Source organism: Staurois parvus, unplaced genomic scaffold, assembly GCF_062004578.1.
Source record: "Staurois parvus isolate SC_StPar_1 unplaced genomic scaffold, SC_StPar_1.0 ptg000347l, whole genome shotgun sequence".
Taxonomy (NCBI): domain Eukaryota; kingdom Metazoa; phylum Chordata; class Amphibia; order Anura; family Ranidae; genus Staurois; species Staurois parvus.
The window spans coordinates 10,936,738-10,954,637 of NW_028318143.1; the positions used below are offsets into that span (position 1 = coordinate 10,936,738).

The 17,900-nt window shown below is 42.1% G+C and overlaps 1 protein-coding gene and 1 pseudogene across 2 annotated transcripts in view; both read right to left on the minus strand.

Moving 5' to 3' along the window:
* LOC149456841 (cytosolic carboxypeptidase 6-like) overlaps positions 1-17,900 on the minus strand; it is a 2,243,892-nt gene that overhangs the window by 524,330 nt on the left and 1,701,662 nt on the right. For both annotated transcript variants that reach the window (XM_089684448.1, XM_089684447.1), the window contains exon 7: positions 4,465-4,554. In XM_089684448.1, the coding sequence (XP_089540574.1) occupies positions 4,465-4,554 (90 nt within the window). The remainder of the gene's footprint in view (positions 1-4,464; positions 4,555-17,900) is intronic.
* Positions 1,153-1,281, minus strand: LOC149456842 (U2 spliceosomal RNA; annotated as a pseudogene).

The following is a 17,900-nucleotide window of genomic DNA, read 5'->3' on the forward strand; positions in this document are numbered from 1 at the left end:
CAGGGCATAAAATGTTTGAAGATGTGGGCTTTTAAATTAAAAACTTTTACTACAAAATTGCATGTTGACAAAGACATGTTAATAGCATGTATACATACTGTATCTTAGTAAGAGAACATGGGTAGTTAAAATAAAGTTTGTATAGCAAGAAACCACAGTCTCAAAACACTTAGCTGATATCCTACTCAATAATTTTAGAGAAAAAACACACCACCATCATATGTTGCTGCCAAAATAAAAGTAACATTTCTCAATTCTATGTAAAATGGAATGTTTTAGGATAATTGTTTTTCAAAATTTAATTCTAGTAATAGTTTCAGTTATAAGGTTTAGTGTTTTTTACGTAATGCCACACAATTTTGTTTTTTTTTTTTAAGTCCACGGAGGTGCTAAAACACAAAAACCCATAAGGGAACAAAAAACGTGCAAGTGCAAAACACGAACACAAAAAAGTGCACTGAGGGGTGTATTTTAGTCCACCCCCCCGAAGGGGTAGGTTCTCTACCCTGATTCCCTGGGGCACAATGCTCTAACAGGGACAAAGGTTTAAAACATGGTCCACCTAGCCGAAAGGCCTGGCGGACCCCTTTCCTTTTAGCTAGCCAAAGCGGACCACCAAGAACTAGGTCAGGGAGCTCTCCCGAAGGGAGACCTCCCCCAGGAACAGAGGAATAAGGAACTTAATGGCCACGCATCCTCCCCCTAGACTTCAGGGCAGGTCCAAGGACCCACACCCTCCATTCTAGTGAGTAAAAAACCCCACAAAAGTGAAAGGTGACAAAACAGTGGGGAGAAAAATAAATAAATAAGTGGCCATGCAATTGTGCACTGGCTAGGCCCTGAGGCCCGTAGCAAAACAATTGCCCTGTACTTATCCAAAAATCCTAGCCCTAAAAGGCTCAGTGCAGCAAAAGTGTTTAGAACAGTGACCATGTATACTTTTGACACTTGGGATCCCACCCCCATGTGTTACTAAAAGCACCCCTGAGGCAACCACTCTCAGGGGGCACTGCTCTGTGGACTGTCTGCCTCCCTGACCCCTGGCCAGACAAGGTAGACCCATTCAAATCAGGAGGAACTGAGCCCCTCCAGTTTTCCTGGGGGATTTACTCCCGGACCCCAACAGCCTGTGGGTGCCTCGGTTTCTCTTCCAGTCGGTACTAACCTTAAGAGCCCCTATTATACCAGCACCAAAAAGCAAGAATGATGGCGGAGCACCCCCACTGGACACTGATAAGAACAGATACTACACTTGATCTTAGCCAAAGGCCGAGAAGCGACACACAGAATGACTCAAGTGCTCAGTTTGCTGTAAACAACTTAAGGATGTCAGGATTGCTAAGACACCACTTGCCTTCCCCTATGGCTGGCCAGACCAGTGAGATGTTGCTGCATTTCTGCTCCTCATTATTTAACAGGATTATGCAGCTTTTAGTACCAGTGAGTGAAGCACATTATGTGGTTGTTGTGCCTTGGTGTCAATAAAGGATTCACCAGTGTGACACCAGCCTTAATGTCGGCCATACATGTATAGAAAATCATTCAAAAAAGTTCTTGATATGCTCGATTGTTTGAATTTCAAAATATTAGTGGGCTAATTTCATTTCTCAAAATATGTTTTATGGCACAAAAAAATGAACTGTCGTATCTGATTTTTGTAGCATTAATGATTGATTTTCTAAACTTTAGTACTGGAATGGATAAGGAACAGTTAACAGAGAATATGCATGTTAAAGTGTAACCTCGGAAGTACAAGCAATGAAAAGCAAGATCTTTCTTTTAAATACTGTTGGCGAGTGGGAGGGTTCACAAAAGGTAAAAAAATCATTACCATTTATGTTGTTAACGATCGATAATATGTCAACAATTGGGAGGAAATTTTAGTTACAATGATGGTATTATCGCATGCACGTTCAACAGATCTTTCTCAAATACGACAGTTTTTTGAACGATTTCTTAGCCATGTATGGCCAGCTTTAGGCAGTAGAAAGGAAGCTGATGGTGTGCAAAGTGCAGTTACCCATGACAGCCAATCATCTTTCCGTTTACAGAAATTGTATCATTAAAAGATGAAATTATTAGTTTTTGTTCACTTTGTGCTTTATGAATCTTGACAGAACTTGAGTCCACTGCTCACACAACTGATTTCAGCACCATGGATAGAGGATTTGAACCAGACATCTAGAAATCTAATACCTTTGTAGATTCCTGGGATATAAATACTGAAACTGCTTAAAGATAAATGGCAAGCACAAAAGGTGAAAGTAAAGGAAAAAAAAAAGACCTAAAAAAGAAAACAAATGCAGACTCCAGATCTAGGATTTTGTAATCTGCAATATAATAAATTTTTGTTTTTGGGTTTAATAAAGCTTTAATCACCTGGTACACTGCAAACAGGAGGATTTTAAAAATACTTTTACTTTTTTAACCCCTTGGCGCCGATGCCTCCCGGCCCTTTAAGGGTTTCAGAAGCTGGGAGGCGGGGTTTTAGGGTCATGTGACCCCTGTGATTTGCTGTCACGGCAGTCACATGATCGGGAAAGGTCCCGATCACAAGAGGAGATTGGGACCTTTCCGTGAGTACTGGACATGTGTGCTGGGAGCACGCAGAGCGCGCGCTCTCAGCACATATGTTTTTCGTAATTGCACGCAAATGTGCGGCCGCTCGGCATCAAGACCCAGACACTGGGAGGCCGCACATTTGCATGTGGCCGGCGCCAAGAGGTTAAAATCTAAACTTTTTTTATACAGCCAGTTGGGCACTGAGGTAAGGGGTGTGTAGGACAAATAGAAACTTTTTTTCTGCAAAAGAAGTACATTAATGCTATATTGGTACATAGCTGGAATTTAGAAAAAAAGTTGAACGGCCTGAAAAACCCCTCGTCCCTCTGGGTGGACGCCATATGGCATCCTTTCAGGCACACGCAGTTTGCATGACCGCAGAGCCGCACAGTGGCGCGATCTGTCACCGGCCGTGTACCTTGGACACGGCCGATGACAGATCTGATGGCTGATGGCTTCCTTTCACTAGTGTGTCTAGCTGTGAATGGTCACAGCATTCACATGCACAAGCTGGGCCAATCACAGCCCAGCTGTGTCATGTGATTAGCTGTGGCCAAATCACAGCTAAGTACAAAAAAAAGACCCTGACTGAATCGATGTCATTCAGGTAAATGCTTGCTTATAGCAAAGTAATTCTTTGCTATAAGCAAATTGTGTAAAAAAAAAAAAAAATACTGATCACTTCCCCAAAGTAGTACAATGGTAACATTGTAGTACAATGGTAACATTGTACTACTTTGGTCATAGTGAAATATGAAACAAAATCTTAAAAAAAGAAAAAAAAATTAATAAAAAATAAAACTAATAAAAAAACTAAAATTAAGAAAAAAAATTATAATTTTTGTTCATACTGTCACCAGTCAGTGTCCCTGATCACTGCCATGCCAGTTATATGATGACGCTGTACTGCACTGGTGACAGCAAGTAAGAAAAAATAGTGAAAATATTTTTTTTAATTTTTTCATTTTCCGAAAAAATTAATAAAAAAAATTACAACTTCAAAAAACTCGCCATGCCTCTTATGAAATACGTTGGACTGTCTACTTTGCAAAAAGTGGTAATTTGGAGGATATCTGTACTGTTCTGACATTCTTGGACCTCAAGAAATTAGATTGGCTGTCAGTACTTCAGGATTGATCAATATTCAGATATATCCCATAGTTTGTGAACGCTATAACTTTCCTACAAACTACATAATACATCCTTATTTTCACCAAAGACATGTAGCAGAATACATCTTGGCCTAAATTTATGAAGAACAATTATTTATTTGAAAACTTTTAAAACAAAAACAAAGAAAAACGTGTTTTTGTTCTCAAAATTTTTGGTCTTTTTTTGTTAATTTAGCAAAATATAAAAAGCCCCAGTGGTGATTAAATAACACCAAAAGAAAGCTCTATTTGTGTGAAGAAAATGATAAAATTTTAGTTTGGGTACAATGTTGTATGACCGCGCAATTGTCATTCAAAGTATGAGAGCGCTGAAACCTGAAAAATGGCCTGGGCAGGAAGGGGATAAAAGTGCCCTGTATGGAAGTGGTTAAATAGTAGCTTTGAGTGGTGTTTGCAATTGTCATCTTCAACAATACGTTGCCATAATGAGCATGTTTCTGCAATGTATAAATATAATTTGGCCCTTTGTGTTATGTAATGCATAGCTTCTTATCTGCACAAATGTCTGCTACTATCTGATGGCATAGCATGAGTTTTGGAGAGGAGTGTAAAAGTGGGGAACAATTGTCTATCTTAGGTGTATCCCGTCTCTGACATTTCAATTCCGTAAAATTGTTTGTGTCTGCTGCTGTTGCTGCAAAAAACAAAAACGTTCAGCCTTTGTGGCCTCGATGTCTCCCATCTTTTTTTTTTTCACCTGTTGGAAAGTTATAGACTGACAGTCACTCACCCTGACACACAAAAGAAGACGGCGTTTCCCCCGGGTGTACTCGAGCAGTTATAAACACGACCCTTTGCTCAGCTTCAGACACCAGGTTCACTGGAAGAAAGAGACAGGCCTCATCAATTCAGAGCTGCAGATTGGAGCATTAATATTAATATGTCCCCTTTTATTAAAATACGCCATAAATTATAAATTTCTTTCAATCCATTATTAAACAAATCGCCAGCACCCTCTACTCTTGTCGCTAACGGGAACAGGAAATGACACCTTAAGCTTGCCGAAATCATATCATCGTTTTCAGAACGGCTGAAATTAAAGGTGCTCTATAGTCAGATTTGAAAAGGAAGCAAAGGAAGGAATACACAAAGGAGAGTTTTTGTTTTGGAGCATAGCGGGTCAGATCACTGTATAATATCATTCGATAACCACTGATCTGCTGCACTGGGAACACCTAATCCTGAGCATGCGGTTCTGCATGGATCTGAACTTCGAAGTCTTTCTGGTGTGTAGTTACCTCTGACCCTGGGATATGTAATCTCAAGGCCTTATTTACACTTGCAGGGGGGTAAAAATAGGTGGATGAGCAGGGGTTTTTTTTCACAGTCTCTTTGTCTTTATGGACATTTATGTGCATTGTGTAAAAATGCAGCCTGCAGTACTTTTTTTCAGCACACTGCAATGCAGTTTAATTAAAAACATTGCTTTGTAGTGCCTATGCATTGGCATGGTTTGAAAAAATGCATCCAAACATATCTTGTATGAATGAGCCTTTTTAAATGCTGAGTGCCTGGCTTTCATACGTATCCTACAGCTTCAGTACTTTTCCACTAATTGACCAGGAACAGGTTTGCAAACCAGATGACCTGCAATTTCAGCAAGAAGTCAGCATATTTCTTTAAGTAGAGGTTTCCTATTAGGCCTCATTCATATAGTGGAGTTCACCGTCAAGAAGGAACGTATTTCTGTACCTGGGAGTCACAGGTGTAAGGGGGTGTTGGTGCCATTCTCAGCTTGCCACTAGGTGGTGTTCATCCTATAGATAAATAGTGGATTACAATAGAGAGTAGGAGGTGTTTGAACAGAGATAGCCTAGAGGACAGGACAGGAGTGAAACTCTGAAGCTGGTCTCCATGGGACTTGGTGGGGCTCTTTCTTCAGAGATGTCATGCTCCCAGCAACCGGTATGCTTCAGTTGGGAAATACCTGGAGAGGTCCTGGTGCCCTGAAGTTGGGGACAAGGCATAGTTTGCCTGACCTGGAAAAGTGCTGATGACCTCTACCATAGGGCACCTTTCACACTGCTGTTGGAGTCCTCCTGCTCAGCAGGGAATCTCTCCACTGATCTTCGCTAAGCAGGCAGATGACAGATCCGTGCCCACTCCGCTTATGTAGAGGGGACATGGACACAGCTCGCTCTCCTCTATAGGGTGAGCAGATGGACATGGACCTGCTGTACATTGCCATATAACTGCCATCTGATCCGCTAGATGGATGGGGAATGAATCCCCATCCCTCTGTTTTCAGCAGACAGGATCGAATGTCGGTGGGTGTCAATGGACACATGTCTGTTAACATCCGCTGCTCCATAGTAGGCAATAGAGGGTCTGATCGGGTCCCTACAAAAAACTGACAGGCGGACTAAATCGGTCCACCCATGTGAAAGGGGTCAAAGAAGTTGTATGTCCTGAAGCTGTCTACCCTGAAGTTGTAAAAGTAAAGCAAGTATTGGACTCACCGCTTCCTGTTAACAATGCCCTATTCTTTGAACTGGTACCTGGCTGAGCTGGAAGAATGCAGGTTGTAGTATCGGGCATGGTAATGTACATATGCTGGTGATCGTACACTGCTTGGCTCCCTCTGGGAGTGGCAACTAACGCTAATGTAAATTAGGGCAAGAAGCCTATTGGCGGTTCTCGAGAATGAAACGTTCTTCCCATGTTCCTAATGGCTACATAGGTGTTCTACAGTCGCCACCAATAAGAGGTTAATAGATGCCATGGTTTTATGTAAAAACCTGCATAAATAAGCTCCTTCTGGATGGTGTATGGCCCTATGTGGTCATGTGAACAAGGCCTTCAAACTCAACTACAGCTGAACCTGGACATTCGGAAACATACATCTCAGATATTGGTAAAAGTAAGTAATCGTTGACTTTAGCACGCTTCTAGGTTTTCCTGCTTTACATAAACAGTTCACTTAATTATTTTTATTTCCTGAATAACTTCTAAGCCATTATTTAAAAAAAACAAATCACTTTTTGTAATATTTCAAATATTCAGAACAAGAATGTTTGTGTGCAAATAACGTATACTGAACCGGAGCCAGATCTGCAAATCTTAATAAAAAGATGAAACAAGCATCACTATGCAGATTAAAATACCGAATTCCCAGCCAGTTTTTAATAAGAGTTTTTTTTTAATCTTCCTTCTGCAGGAATGGAATATTTAACAGTCTGTGATGGCTACACAAACCTGGTGGACACATCCATGTAAATGTTAAAGTGGCAGCAGATTATTTTTTCTCAGCACATAGGTTGTTCATAGTCAAGTTAAAGTGGATCTTAACTCCCAAAAGGGAGTTAGCTCCATTTTACACTCCCCCTTCCCAAACAGAATTATGAGAATTTTTTTTCAAAAATTATATATATTTTTTTATCTTTGCCCAAGCGCCAGCATGATCTATACATGCCTACTTGGATTCCAACACACAGTCCAGGATGGTATCCCTTTCCCTATGGTTATTGCTCTAAAAACCGAGGTGAAGGGGGAGTGTAGAGCCCCCAAAACACATTCCGTGGAATTCATAAACACTGTAACAGACAGATTTTGCAAAAGTGTCCCACATGTGTCCTAAAGGTAGGGCAGCGTGTTTCACATTCATGGACCTGTCTAGAACTAGTACTTGAATTTGGGGCATAGAGTGCCATTTTAAGAAATAATGCGGGAGACTTTTGTAAAATCTGTCTCTCTAACCCAAAAGAAAGTTGAAAAGTATACCTTATGGTGCCGCTCCAAGCTATGGATGGAATAAAAAGGATCACCCCACTGGCAAGTGAGAAGAGGGGAGCATGAGTCCGAGCGATTCCAGTATCAGTCATTACAAGTGAAGGGATGGATGCTGATCAACTGATCCCAGGAGTCCAATGTTGAGGAATGGCCTCAGCCACAGTGGCCTCTGTGACCAAGTCCCAGTGGGCGGGGTGAAACGCATCAGCGGGCATGGCCAGAACAGTGGCTGAGGCCATTCCTCAACATTGGACTCCTGGGGTCAGTTGAGCAGTGTCCATCCCTTCACCAAAAGAAATTTGGTCTTAACCACTAGTGGACAGCCCCATGTACTGTGGTGGGGTGGCTGCTCTGCACTGGATCACGTACATGTGCATGATCCAGCATTTCCGAGTAGGGGGTCAAGCTTGCATGCCCAGTGCCCCATCTGTGATGTCATTCAGTTCAGCACAAGTCGATCAGCAGGTGCCTGCCAATGATTTATGGCTGGGATCTGCTGATCGGCTTAGCAAATGACAGTACAGAGCCCTGTGTTTACTGACAACACAGGGTACTGTGCAAGGAGCAGAGATGTGGATGTTTTTTCCTCCCTGCAAAGCTGGGAGATAAAACAGTCAATCTCCTAGTAAAAGCAGCACCTATTACACACATTACACATTGTTAGGCACACAGTTAACCCTTTGATTGAACCTAGATTTTAACCCTTTCTCAGCAAGTGTTATTAGTAAAGTTACAGTGTATAGTATTAGCACTGATCACTGTATTAGTGTCAATGGAGAAATCAGTGTCAGTCCATTCCGACTCAGTGTCAGTTAGTGTCAGATTTCCCGCTGCACTATCGCAGTCCCACTATAAGTGGCTGATCACCGCCATTAGTAGTATAAAAAAATTCCTGTATATGTGCCATAGTTTGTAGATGCAATAACTTTCACACAAACCAATCAATATACACTTATTGGGACTTTTTTTTTTACCAAAGACATGTAGCAGAATACATTCTGAACTAAATGTATGAAGAAATTTGTTTATTGGATATGTTATGAAGCAGAAAGTAAACAAAAAGTAAAAAATATTGGGGTTTTTTTTTAAAAACTTTTGGTAATTTTTCCAAAAAAATTTTAAAACCCAGGGGTGATCAAATACCACCAAAAGAAAGCTCTATTTGTGTGAAAAAAAGATATAAATGTAATTTGTGTACAGTATTGCATGACTGCTCAATCGCCAGTTAAAATAGCACAGTGCAGAATAGCAAAAAATGGCCTGGTCATGAAGGGGGTAAAATCTTCCGGAGCTTATTTTGTAAGAACTGTAGGTATTTTATAATGATTTTGAAGCAGGTGTTGCGCCACAATGTTGAAGTGGAGCAAATTAGAACTATGTGAATTTGGCATGCAAGTCACTGTCAGAACCAAAACTGGCACAGATGTTTTTTGAACTAGGGAAAACCATTTGCAAGACCAATTGATTAAAAAAAACTCAAAATAGAGAATGATAATAACAATCTCGGATAAAGCAGTATAAAGCAAATATAGGAATGAAACTTGTAAGCCAAACTGACTACACAATAAATAATAGACTGCCATAGAAGGTCTTTCAAGTGATTATATTACTATGGCTTGCCAACAGTAAAAAAAAAAACTTCAGAGAATTCCAAAGGTAACTGCCATATTTTCATGCCCCCCCCCCCCTTCCCTTGCAGAAGCATGGAGATAGGTCACAAGCCAAGTTTGACAACAACCAAACATATAGGTACAGAATCACAATCAGAATCCAGGTCAAAGACAGGCAAGGGGCAACACAATTCTGGCAGTGAGGTACAAAATTGGGTCCGGGTCGATAACATGGATCAGTAGCAGACATAAGCAGGAATCCAAAGAAGAGTCAAATGTAGCAGGGTCAGTAATAGGATCAAGCAAGCTTTCAGAAACACAAGTCACAAGGGAGAAGCCATCCAGGAATGACACTAGGCAGGCCTTAGGTTTAAAATGATATTAAGGGTTCTTTTTTATTTTTTGAAAATAACAAACATGTTATACTTACCTGCTCTGTGCAATAGTTTTACACAGAGCAGCCATGCTCCTTCTCTTCTCAAGGCCCACGCTGGTGCTTCTGGCTCCTCCCCCCCTGAGCAGTGCCCCCATAGCAAGCCACTTGTTATTTGGGCACTGGTGTGCGTACTCGCTCCTAAGCCCCACTCTCTGCATCAATAAGACACAGCACAGAGTAGCTTGGCATTACCCTCTGCTCCCTCCTCACTGGCTGTGATTGCTGTGTCTGAGCCAATGAGTAGGCAGAGACCTGGGGGAGCTGCTGCTCTCCTGCACATCGCTGCACTGAGAGGGAGCTCAGGTAAGTATTAGAGGGGTACGCAGGAAGCTACACACAGGTGTTTTACCTTTATGCATAGAGTGTATGAAGGTAAAAAACCTTCAGTCTTTGCAACCATTTTAAATGGGCCGCTGGGTGCCAGGTTCTGTGACGTGCTTGTGCATCGATGTGTGTGCTGTGGAGCGTGCATACACATGAAACTGAGCACGGCCGACCTGAGGTTCAAATTTAGACCACTGAACAGGTAGACTTTATCTCCACCTAAATCCTTAGTATCCAACCAGCGGCTTTTTGGTATATGATGTGCATCCCTTGGACCTCAGTAGTGAGAACATTGATTAGGGGATAGCATTGATCTCTACTATGCTCATGTAGCATGTTCCCAGCTTCATATTGCCTTCTGCAGCCCTCAATATAGGATGCCCACACTCTCTGACCCTCATTTCCTCTATTAGCTCTGCAGTCTCTGACAGTCTTTTTAAGCATTACATATATTGAACATTATATGCGGCCCTTTGGTGATGTCAGAGGCTTCATTTGAGGCCTTTAGCTCATAAGTTGACAACCACTGTAATAAATGGAAAATCAATAATGAACGGATTTGAATTGAAGGGAATGCACCTTTAATGCCCTAGTTCCACAACTTTATTTTTCTTTAGCTACAGGGACTATTTTAGCCTCCGTCTTGAATATGTGCTTTTTGTAATGAAACATTGTAAGAGTGCTTGCAAATAGTTATGAATCATGTTCAGTTTGGTAAACAAGAATCAAAGACTATTCTTCAAAGGCTATTTTACAGCTTGTACATTAGAGATAGGACATTTGGGTTCAATACAGAAAAAATGCAATTTCACTTTCAAAACTACATTCACTTACTGCACTGGAATACATCCAAAGCAAACTGCTTCTAGAAAGGTACTCACACAGTGCAGCTGCTCTCTGTATTCCCAAATTGTTCTGATTCCTTGTGTGCATGTGGAAGAAGTAAATATATAGAAATGCATTTGAAAGAAATTAGAAGTTTTAATACTGTGCACCCGGGGTGAAAAGCTCCACAATGTAGCTACAAAGATAACGCATTATTATTACTAAATTTTGCTGGAAAGATGTACTATTCTCAGTACTGAATTTTTGGAAATGTGTCCAGAATTGGAAACCCCTCTTTAAAGCTGAACTCTGGGCAAACAGCTTAATACACAGATGAAATACAAATCATATGAGAACTGCTTTACCACTAAAAGATTTGTATTTTTGTTCATCCAGTCCTGAGATTTACACAGCCCAGTCACATACCTTATTTTTCTCTACTGCAGGTAAGTAACATGTATAGATCCTGTCCCTTTCCTAGATTGTGATGTAGGGTGACAGCCTCTATCATTCTTCTAAGTGTGTTGGACGCCTGATTCCCCTCTGCATATTTATAATGGAATTAGATGTAAACTTTTTTTGAGGATTTTATTTATTTATCAAGAGTACTTATATAGTGCCATCAATTTACACAGCGCTATATATATATATATATATATATATTCACATCAGTCCCTAACCCTCAACGGGATTAAAATCTAAGGTCCCATACTAGGGCCAATTTAGACAGTATCCAATTAACCTCCTAGCATGTCTTCGGAGTGTGGAGGAAACCCACACGGGCAACATGTAAACTCCACACAGGTAGTGTCGTGATTGGGATTTGAACCAACGACCCTAGCGCAGGTAGGCGGAAGTGCTAACCACTTAGCCACTGTGCTGCAGGAGGATTAAAACCAACTGTGAAGATTGGTCCCTGGAAAAGTTTGGACAATTTTCGACATGTCACGTGCTAGAAGTCTGCATTTGTTCATTAGTTTTCCTAGCGAGAAGGAAGTATGCTCCTGATTTCTGGGGACAGTTCCAATTGTGAAGATTGGTCCCTGGAAAATTTTGGACAATTTTGGACATGTCAAGTGCTAGAAGTCTGAATTTTTTCTTTAGTTTTCCTAAGGAGAAGGAAGTATGCTCCTGATTTCTGGGGACAGTTCCAACTGTGAAGATTGATCCCTGGGAAATTTTGGACAATATTGGACATGTCAAGTGCTAGAAGTCTGAATTTGTTCATTAGTTTTCTTAAGGACAACGAGGTATGCTCCTGAGTTCTGGGGACATGTCAGGGATCCCTCCGTGCAGCCGTGCAACAGTGTTGGATCCTCTATGGCCGCGGCGGTGCAAGTGCGCATGCGCAGGAGCGTGCAAGTGCGCGCATATGCAGTAGTGTACACATCACCGCTAGGTGGGCTATTTAAATCTGCAATACAGTTTAGTCAATGCCTTCTGGTCTATAATGTTCTGCACTCCAGAACCTGATTCTGTTGCCTGTATCTAATCTGACCATGACTAAGAAAGAACTCCATCTGCACCGAGCCCGGCTTATCCCTGACTATCCGCTTGCTTGCTCCCTTGTACTTGATTTGCTCGTTTGATCCTGACCCGGCTTGTCTGACTCTGCTGCACCTACTTACCTGTATATGCACCTGGACTGTATCCCGATTGCTGCCACACTTACCTGCTGCTGCACCCACGGTCCTGCACCTGGCCTGCATCCTGGTGTCCGCCATACCTACCTGCTGCTGCACCCACGGTCCTGCACCTGGCCTACTTCCTGGTTGCCGCCATACCTGCCTGCTGCCGCATCCACGCTCCTGTGTCTGTTCCCGGTCTGCATCCTGATTGCTGCCATACCTACCTGCTGCTGCACCCATGTTCCTACATCCACACCTGGCCTGCATCCGGATCTCCTGGGTCTTCACCTGCCTGCCACCAGCTCCAGACCCACCCGCACTCGTGCCACTCCTAGCTCTGCGCCCTCTGTTCCCAATATCAGGGGCTCCGAGCAGGAGTAGTAAGACGATGCCTCCTCTCCACATCAGGCTCCCCAACCAGGCACATGTCAGGACAGTTCCAACTGTGAAGATTGGTCTTTGGAAAAGTTTGGGAAATTTCGGACATGTCATGTGCTAGAAGTCTACATTTGTTCTTTAATTTTCCTAAAGAAAGTTCTGTATGTCCTTGATTTCTGGGGATGGATCCAACTATGAAGATTGGTTCCTGGAAAATGCTGGATAATTTTGGACAAGTCAGGTGCTAGAAGTCTGCACTTGTTCTTTAGTTTCCTAAAGGAGAAGGAAGCATATCCTGATTTCTAGGGGTGGTTCCAACTGTGAAGAATGGTGCCTAGAACATTTTGGACAATTAATAGTCATGTCAGGTGATAGATGTCTGCACTTGTTCTTTAGTTTTCCTAAAAATAAGGAAGTATGTCTCTGATTTCTGAGGACGTTTCCAAGATGTAAAGATTTGTCTCTGGACAATTTGGGACATGTCATGTGCTAGAAGTCTGCATTTGTTGTTTAGTTTTCCTAAGGAGAAGGACGAGTGCCCCATATTTCTGAGGATGATTCCAAGTTGTGAAGATTTGTACCTATTTCCTATGTCTTACCCATTCATACTTGGACATCAGATTTTTTTTATTATTAAGCATTTTTTAAACATCTGTTTTGGCCAATGGAATGCAACATCCTTTTCATCATCATTCTTCTATCTGCTTCCTGATTTTTGTGTGTGGTGTTTGTGTCTTGAGCTAAACCCATTATGCCATTTTCTTCCCTGGTCCTCTTCCACTTGCTATAGTTCTTGTAGTGGTCATCGCTGGGGTAGTTGAGGTTCTCATGGGCCCCCACGAAGCAGATGAAGGTCTCCGCATCCAGAATGGACATTCCTGAATCCAGTTGTTGACAGGCAGAAAACACAGCAAAAAATGCACAGAAAGTGAGTTAAAATGCTTGTGGTCAAGTGTTTATAGAAGCTGCAATTGAAATCTGTAGGGTCAAAAATTCATCTGAAAAAGAACCTCATATACTTTTTCTGGTACAATGATTTTTATTGAGTAATAATAACATAGTACAAACTGAGCAGTGAAGTCCCATGCAGGGGACTGGTTCAAAAACAGAAGAAAAAAAACGTGATAACAGACAAGTTTATTTTCATGGAGATCCCAAGGAAAGGGAAGCATGCGAATCCAGCAGTCAGTGCCGAATGTGGGAACATATCTGGGTGCAAGGACCCAGGGCTTGACAAAGAGGAAGGGGTGGATACCCCCCCCCCCCAGATAGGGGGAAGGCAGATTAATAAGGGAAGGGAGAAAAAAAAGGGGGGGAAGGGAAGAAAGAGATAGGAAACGAGGGAGCAGGAGGAAAAAGAAAGGGAGGGAAGAAGGAAGTAGCAAGGTCAGGTAGAAGCAAGAAAAGGTGCCTGCTAGTTAAATTATCCCCTAGTGGCCTGGGATACCCAAGATAGTTGAGGACAGAGTGGGGAGAGCATAACACCACCATGGATTCCACACTTTGAAAATTTTGGAGTGGTAGTCGTGGAGTATACTAGTCATTTTCTTTTGAACCATGAAGGTGGTCAAGATGTTCTTCACCTCTGTGAACCCAACAGAGGGCTTCTTCCAAGCTCTGGCAATGGCATGTTTTGACCCTATGAAGAGGTATGTGGCCTACTTCTGCTGGCCAGGAAGTGGGCAGTGGAGAAGTGCGTGCCGGGGGTCCTTACAAAAGGATGCATGAAATAGGGTCGATAATGAGTCAGACTCAGGATTAGAGATAATGAGTCAGACTCAGGATTAGACAATGACGAAACACAAGCCGACACCAAGGGCGGAGGGAGGAGCCTAATCGTGGCGGTGTGAGAGAGAGCGATGTGAGCGCTCTCCGCAGGATAACCGCCCTCCTTCCCTTAACGTTCCCCATGGAAGCTGCTAAACTCCCCGCCTGAGATCTTACGGCAGAGGGGGGGTCCTGAGAGTGAAGTGGAGGAGACGGAGCTGCGGGAGTTCTGGACGGTGAGACGGCTGGGAATCTCTCACCTCTGACTGCTGGGAGTGCGGGTGACGGGAGGTGGTCACGTGACCCGCCGAAGGGCAGTACTGGGAGACGGAGAAGCCGGCCGGCTTCCTGAAGCAGAGGGAGACCCCGGCTTTCCGACCCAACAGAAGAGGAGGGAGAGAGAAACGGCTGGCTTCCTTTGAAACTGAAGCCGCTCGGGCAGAGAGATTTACATGACCGTCGGTACCCACGAGAGAAACGGAGAGAGAGAGAAGAAAAAGAGCCTCGGAAAACCCCCCCTTCACCTCTCCCCCCCCTCCTCTACTAACCCCTCTCCCCCCCCCTCCCCTCCTGAGCTGAAGGGAAAAGGAGCAGAGCCACACCAGAATGCTGACAGCCTCACTGGAACGAAGCAGCGGGAAGGAGGGTGAGTGAGACTATCTGGACTATATATTAAATCTGTTTATGGATAGCTTCTTGGTGTGGCAGAAGAAATATATATAGAGAAAAAGGGGGAACCACCAAATAGCTTGAAGAAAGTAGAATTTACCTAAAGGACCTATTATTAGTATATATCTTAAAGTTTAAAAAGAGAACTCGGATACAGTTAAAAATATGAAGAGCAAAAATAGTAAAGGGAATGCCCCTAAACACGCCCAATCAGGAACAATTAGAAAATTTACATCTCAAGGTAATGTGACCCCAGAAAGAACTCAGGGGGCAGGTGAAAAAAGTATAATGGAGAACAGTATGGATAAAAGCGCCAGATCTCCAGTAGAAATGGATAATAATCAACAAATATCAGGAGAAATAGAGTCAAAGGAAAATGAAGGAGAACTACAAATCCCAAATAAAAAGGAAATGGCGGAAATGTTTAAAAATTTGGAAAAATCAATTAAACAGGAAATGGGAATTATTCGGAAAGATCTGGGTCATCTCTTGACTAGAGTAGAAGATACAGAAGAAAAAATCAATAAACATGCTCAAACTCTTTCTGAACTGAATAATCAGATACTAGAGATTAGGCAAGAACAAAAAAAACTGGGATATAAACTGGAGATACAAGGTAACATACACAGGAAAAAAAATCTCAGGATAAAAGGAATTCCGGAGCTTATACAAGATAAAGAATTAAGAGAGACGATACAAAAAATCTTAAACTCCATTATGGGTAGACCTAGAACAGAGACATGCATATTGGACAATATATATAGATCAGGAAAGGCCCAACGAGATCGGGCGGAAGAGAGACCGAGAGATGTGGTGGTTCAATTTAATAAAATTGGAGAGAGAGAAGAAATATGGAAGAAGACAAAAGGAAGATATAATATTGAGTATGAAGGGAAAAATATACAAATCTTTGCAGACTTGACACCTGAGACATTATGGAGAAAGAGATCACTGAGACCCTTAATAGAACAGATGAAAAAACAAAACATACAGTATAGATGGAGCGGCTCAATGTGTCTAATCGGATGGAAGAATGGAGTTACTGCATACCTGAGATTTCCTGAGGATTTGAGAGACTTTTTTGACAAACTTAACATTCAAAAAGTAGAGGTTCCAGGCTGGGAGGTTGAGGGAGGGGAAAACGTCGAGGGAAAAGAGCAATGGCAGCAAATTAGAAGAAAGAATAAAGAAGGGATAGAAAGGGGAACATTGAGGGAAATGGAGGGACGGTGAACCGTACAAGGTTAGAGTTCAACCTCAGGGCCAAGATCCAAATGTGACAGTAAGCTCACAAAGGATTAGATGGTAAAAAATAGGCCTGATGGGAGGGGGGGGTTCGAGGGGGGAGGGAGGAGGGAGGGCCAGGGGAGGGGGGAGGTGAAGAGGGAGGGTAAGGGGGGGGGAGGAGGTAAAAGATGGTATAGGGGGAAGGTTTTAAAAATACTCTGCATAGGGACGAGATGTACTCAAGAATTATGGAAGATATAAAATTTATAACATATAATGTAAAAGGGTTGAATAGTCCTGGGAAGAGATTTAAGCTATTTAAGGAGTTACAACACAGAGAAGCCTCGGTAGTTTTTTTACAGGAGACGCATTTTGAGATTAAGTCAAATATCAAATTAAATACTAGAAACTATCCAACATGGTTTTATGCAGACTCCCCAATTAAGAGAGCCAAAGGGGTGGCAATTGGGTTCGCTAAAAATGTAAGGTGGGAGGTGGAAGAGAGAGAGACAGATCCTGAGGGGAGATTCTTGTTTCTGAGGGGCAGATTGCAGGAAATAGAGTGTACAGTGGCGAATATTTATTGCCCAAATAAGAGACCGGAGGTATACCTGAAAGGGATATTAAGAAAATTGAGGGACTTTAAAAAGGGAAGACTGATAATGGCGGGAGACTTGAATTTATGTCTAGATCCACAGATGGATACAACATCTCGTGTGCAACGAGAGGGAGGTAGGTCTATGAAGACTTTGAAGAAGGAGATATATGAAGGGCAACTAGTGGATATATGGAGGATAATGCATGGAAAGGAAAAAGACTATACTTTCTTCTCTAATGCACACGAGATTTATTCAAGACTGGACTATATAATGGTAGAACATCAACTTATCGAGAGGGTGGCCAAAGTAGAAATAGAGACAATGACTCTCTCAGACCATGCCCCAGTTATAATGAAGGTGAGATGGGGGAGACAACTGACAAGGGGGGTGGGATGGAGATTAAACGAGGCCCTTCTATTAGATCAAGAGATCGATCAGCAGATCAGACGAGAAATAGAAAGATATTTTCAGGAGAATGAAACAGGAGATGTCTCAATGGCCACTGTCTGGGAGTCCCATAAGGTATATATTAGGGGTATATTGATTGCGTTAGGAGCAAAAAAGAAAAGAGAAAGGAGTAAGAAAATGACAGGGCTCTTAAAAGATATAAATGACCTGGAACAGATCCATAAAAACAGAATAACATGTGAGATAAGACAGAAGATAATAGGAAAGAAGAAAGAATTGGAGATATTAATGGAAGAAGAGATGAGGAGAGTACTTAATAAAGTTGCAGTGGAGAGGTACAGATGGGGAGATCGTCCAGGAAAATATATAATGAAGGCCCTGAGAAAAAAGAAAACTAGAAATTACATAGAAAAAATAAGAAACCCCAAGGGAGAAATGGCTCACTCTACTAAAGAGATTGGGAAGGTGTTTGAGGAGTATTACAATAAGTTGTATAATATTAAGTCTCAAAACTTAGTAAATAATAGTGAAAATGAGAATAGAGAAAAAAGAAAGGCATATCTAAA